Source organism: Sinocyclocheilus grahami, unplaced genomic scaffold (assembly GCF_001515645.1).
Source record: "Sinocyclocheilus grahami isolate Dianchi unplaced genomic scaffold, SAMN03320097.WGS_v1.1 scaffold1943.1, whole genome shotgun sequence".
NCBI classification, from domain to species: domain Eukaryota; kingdom Metazoa; phylum Chordata; class Actinopteri; order Cypriniformes; family Cyprinidae; genus Sinocyclocheilus; species Sinocyclocheilus grahami.
In genome coordinates, this window is record NW_015507122.1 from 64,120 (window position 1) to 69,846 (window position 5,727).

General features: G+C 37.4%; 1 protein-coding gene across 1 annotated transcript in view; it reads left to right on the top strand.

Annotated features, from left to right (window-relative positions):
• Positions 1-3,288: 3,288 nt before the first annotated feature.
• Positions 3,289-5,727, top strand: part of LOC107573434 (growth arrest-specific protein 6-like) — a 35,250-nt gene continuing 32,811 nt past the window's right edge. The window contains exons 1-2 of the mRNA XM_016259870.1: positions 3,289-3,437; positions 3,525-3,685. Of these exons, the coding sequence (XP_016115356.1) occupies positions 3,377-3,437; positions 3,525-3,685 (222 nt within the window). The 5' untranslated portion in view covers positions 3,289-3,376. The remainder of the gene's footprint in view (positions 3,438-3,524; positions 3,686-5,727) is intronic.

Here is a 5,727-nt window from a genome sequence, read left to right on the forward strand (position 1 = left end):
TAACTATTGGGGTCTAGACTAAGGGTCTAGAAGAACCGCTGATTATTGTTTGAGCATTACATGGGTAATTGTAGGGGGCTAAACAAACCTACTATTTAAAGGAAATAGTATTAGCCAAAAAACCTCTGAATAAGTATCAAACTGGCGAGTTTGTGATCGTGGAGCCCACGCATAGCGGCCGCCGTGAGGCATCCTAAGCGACATAGATTCCTAATGAACGAGAAAAGAATACAAAGTAAAGAGTTAATTAGAATAATCGAATGTAAGAATAATCAGAGACCGACAAACAACCAATATGCCTTTCAACCTAAATTAGAATTCAGATACTAAAATGGAGTCAGATTGAGTTAAACCTAAATTGAATAACACTGCGCGCTGAAAAGACCGAACACGCAAGAGACCTTCATCCGCCACTGGATACCTTCCTTGGGCCAGGTGCGCGGACCTTACAACTCGTCTGCATTAGCTCGCATTCTCCGGTGATTTATTAAAGGCCATACTGATGCACAACACCGTTTTTCTATCGCGATATCACGATATTGATCATTTCATTACATCCCTATCATATACAGATAGGATGCCTTGAAGGTGAGTAAAACATGGGCTGATTTTCATTTTTGCAATAAATAGGATTAACAAATGCAAAAATAAAGTAAAAAGAAGTATTTTTCAAAAATAAATGCCTCATTCATTCCTTCAAGTTTTTTAAATTGTGAACATATCAGGTCTGTAAAATCATGAAAATTTCAATGGTCTATATTTTTTTATACTTACGCTTATGTTATTTTGTATCTAGTTCTATATTGTCTATGCTGCAAAATCTAGTTTTATTTCTATATTTTTTCTATACTTCAATATCTGTTTTTTATACTTTTACATCTAGTTCTATTTATATACTTTTATATCTAGTTCTATTTATGTATTTTTTTTCTAAATTTAGTTCTATTTATATTTTTATATCTAGCTCTATTTCTGTATTGCTCTCTATTCTACGTATTTAGTTCTATTTCTATAGTTTTGTATATTTCTACAGTATATCTACTTCTATTTCTATATTTTTTCTATACTTCAATATCTATTTTTTATACTTTTATATCTAGTTCTATTTATGTATTTTTTTTCTAAATTTAGTTCTATTTATATTTTTATATCTAGCTCTATTTCTGTATTGCTCTCTATTCTATGTATTTAGTTCTATTTCTATAGTTTTTTATATTTCTACAGTATATCTACTTCTATTCCCATATTTTTCTATACTCGAATATCTATTTGTTATATTTTTACATCTAGTTCTATTTATGTATTTTTCTATATTTAGTTCTATTTATATTTTTCTAAATGTATATATCTAGCTCTATTTCTGTATTGCTCTCTATTCTATATATTTCTATAGTTTTTTATATTTCTACAGTATATCTACTTCTATTCCCATATTTTTCTATACTCGAATATCTATTTGTTATATTTTTACATCTAGTTCTATTTATGTATTTTTCTATATTTAGTTCTATTTATATTTTTCTAAATGTATATATCTAGCTCTATTTCTGTATTGCTCTCTATTCTATATATTTAGATATATTTCTATAGTTTTTTATATTTCTACAGTATATCTACTTCTATTTCTATATTTTTCTATACTTCTGTAGTTCTATTCCCACATTTTTCTATACTTTTATTTGTAGTTGTTTCTATATTCTACATTTGTCTATATTTCTACACCTATTTCTATATTTTGTTCTATATTTCTATATCAAGTTCTATATATATATATTTCTATTTCTCTCTCGCCGCACGCACGCATATATATGTATATGTCTATATGTTTCTATCTATTTTGTATTTAGTTTGTATCCAGGTGTTTGAGAGTGTAGTCTTTATGCTAGTCTGGTCATCTGAAATGACTGTAAAATCCTGTAAATTCATCTCCCGGCAGGTTTGGAAGCTGCTGTTATTATTAGAAAATGCTCTACTTTTGACTACTTTTTTTGTTTAAAGCGGACGAGTGAAGCGTTTCCATGTGACACAGTGACAGTGCTGAATCACTGGACACTAGATTACAGTGTGCTTACAGATGGACACGAGTGACCTGACCTCAGTGTTGCATAAAGAAGCAGGAGTGAAAACACTGGCTCAGAAACACACGAGAAGAGTGAAACAGAATATGCTCGTGCGTACATGAGATTCAGTCAAATTCAGTCTGTGTATTACTTTAGAAGACTTTTATGAAAATGCATTTTGTCCTTGTTTAAAGCTCGACGTACGGCTCTACCCTAGTAAAAAGGTCATATATTTAAAATGCATAGTTAAAACATATTTACTGACAGATAACTCAAGACTTACTGATGTAAAAATTATAATTAAACTGTATTTGGCGTACTACTGGTGCACAATGCACATTTCTTAATATTAAGTCTAAAATGTGTTTTAATGTCACCTTTGATGATCTTGGAATAATATCGGTCTTTAAACTATTTAACGTGTACCTGAAGAATACTTGCAATAGTTTAGCACAATCAAATACACTGAGCATCTCTTTAATTGGACTACTTCCGGACAATTAAAGTGCATTAAGTGCAAAATTAGTTGTTACTTTAAGTATAGCTACCAGTTTAGTATACTAAAAGTACAATTGCAGGGCATTTTATTAAGCACATAAATATGAAAATGTATACTTAGCATGAAATAAATGGATTTCAAATACATTTAAGTATGTTTAGGGTAGTCCCCATTCACTGTCATTGTATGAGGAGCAGCCTGAACATTCTGCTGAGCTTCTCCTTTTGTGTTGCACGACGAGGGCAAGTCAATGATATTAGTGTGCGTTTTTTGTGCGATCTATCGCTTTAAAGGTATGTTTGTGTAGAATGTACTGCAGTGATCTGCTATTGCGGAGGAAAATTCTGCATAGGCAACTTTCACCAATAAACCGACGAATCTGCTGCTCACGATTGGAGAGGAGAGAGAGAGAGAGAGAGAGAGAGAGAGAGAGAGAGAGAGAGAGACGCGCGTGTTGGGCTTGGGAAGGTGGGGATCAGTAGGGGGGGGGGCAGACATTTAAAACAATCTAGCTAGTTTAATTTTATGTTAGGCATTAGATATGTTAAACAAGCTATTATGTCTCACAAAAAACAGGACATACAATTTGTTCCTCTAATGCTTTACATAAAAGTAATGAGACACCAAAATATAGCCTATTCACACCAGAGAATAAGACAAAATGCATGAGAAAGAGAGAAGAGGAAGGAGTGAGAGAGAGAGAGAGAGGGAGAGAGAGAGAGAGAGAGAGAGAGAGACGCTCGTGTTCGGCTTGGAAGGTGGCGGATCAGTGCAGGATTCTGATCCAGAACGAGCGAAAGTTTGACGCAGAACCAACATGAGAGAGTTCGTGTGGATCTGCTGCTTCGTCCTGCTGTGTAGCGGCTGCTCCTCACAGCGTAAGTACGCCAGACGAGCCCTTATTCCCGTGCATTGACCACTAACTAGTGCGATCGGCAGAAGTTGAGAGTTTCTGCTGCTTTCAGTGTCCGTGTCTCCGAAGGAGGCGAGCGAGTTTCTCCGCAGACACCGGAGAGCGAACCAGGGGTTCGAGGAGACCAAGCAGGGTCATCTGGAGAGGGAGTGTGTGGAGGAGAGGTGCACTAAAGAGGAGGCGAGAGAAGTGTTTGAGAATGACCCTGAGACGGTAAGAGTAATACTAACTAACTAGTGTGCGCTACTGCCCTGGATGCTCTGGATTCCAGCTTGATGTTTCAACCTCATCAACCTGTAATGATTCTGTGCCGCTCCCTAGTTAGTGTGCACTCAATGATGCTCACTAACTAACTAGCGCTGTAGCGATTAATCGGTTTAGTCGAAGCATTCGACTCCAGCTTATTTTTGATGTGATCTTTCATCCTCATCGTCCTCTTCTGTAATGATAGTGTCGATCCCTAGTTAGTGTGCACTCAATGATGCTCACTAACTAACTAGCGCTGTAGCGATTAATCGGTTTAGTCGAAGCATTCGACTCCAGCTTATTTTTGATGTGATCTTTCATCCTCATCGTCCTCTTCTGTAATGATAGTGTCGATCCCTAGTTAGTGTGCACTCAATGATGCTCACTAACTAACTAGCGCTGTAGCGATTAATCGGTTTAGTCGAAGCATTCGACTCCAGCTTATTTTTGATGTGATCTTTCATCCTCATCGTCCTCTTCTGTAATGATAGTGTCGATCCCTAGTTAGTGTGCACTCAATGATGCTCACTAACTAACTAGCGCTGTAGCGATTAATCGGTTTAGTCGAAGCATTCGACTCCAGCTTATTTTTGATGTGATCTTTCATCCTCATCGTCCTCTTCTGTAATGATAGTGTCGATCCCTAGTTAGTGTGCACTCAATGATGCTCACTAACTAACTAGCGCTGTAGCGATTAATCGGTTTAGTCGAAGCATTCGACTCCAGCTTATTTTTGATGTGATCTTTCATCCTCATCGTCCTCTTCTGTAATGATAGTGTCGATCCCTAGTTAGTGTGCACTCAATGATGCTCACTAACTAACTAGCGCTGTAGCGATTAATCGGTTTAGTCGAAGCATTCGACTCCAGCTTATTTTTGATGTGATCTTTCATCCTCATCGTCCTCTTCTGTAATGATAGTGTCGATCCCTAGTTAGTGTGCACTCAATGATGCTCACTAACTAACTAGCGCTGTAGCGATTAATCGGTTTAGTCGAAGCATTCGACTCCAGCTTATTTTTGATGTGATCTTTCATCCTCATCGTCCTCTTCTGTAATGATAGTGTCGATCCCTAGTTAGTGTGCACTCAATGATGCTCACTAACTAACTAGCGCTGTAGCGATTAATCGGTTTAGTCGAAGCATTCGACTCCAGCTTATTTTTGATGTGATCTTTCATCCTCATCGTCCTCTTCTGTAATGATAGTGTCGATCCCTAGTTAGTGTGCACTCAATGATGCTCACTAACTAACTAGCGCTGTAGCGATTAATCGGTTTAGTCGAAGCATTCGACTCCAGCTTATTTTTGATGTGATCTTTCATCCTCATCGTCCTCTTCTGTAATGATAGTGTCGATCCCTAGTTAGTGTGCACTCAATGATGCTCACTAACTAACTAGCGCTGTAGCGATTAATCGGTTTAGTCGAAGCATTCGACTCCAGCTTATTTTTGATGTGATCTTTCATCCTCATCGTCCTCTTCTGTAATGATAGTGTCGATCCCTAGTTAGTGTGCACTCAATGATGCTCACTAACTAACTAGCGCTGTAGCGATTAATCGGTTTAGTCGAAGCATTCGACTCCAGCTTATTTTTGATGTGATCTTTCATCCTCATCGTCCTCTTCTGTAATGATAGTGTCGATCCCTAGTTAGTGTGCACTCAATGATGCTCACTAACTAACTAGCGCTGTAGCGATTAATCGGTTTAGTCGAAGCATTCGACTCCAGCTTATTTTTGATGTGATCTTTCATCCTCATCGTCCTCTTCTGTAATGATAGTGTCGACCCCTTGTTAGTGTGCACTCAATGATGCTCAGTAACTAACTAGCGTTGTAGCGATTAATCGGTTTAGTCGATGCATTCGACTCCAGCTTATTTTTGATGTGATCTTTCATCCTCATCGTCCTCTTCTGTAATGATAGTGTCGATCCCTAGTTAGTGTGCACTCAATGATGTTCACTAACTAACTAGCGCTGTAGCGATTAATCAGTTTAGTCGATGCATTCGACT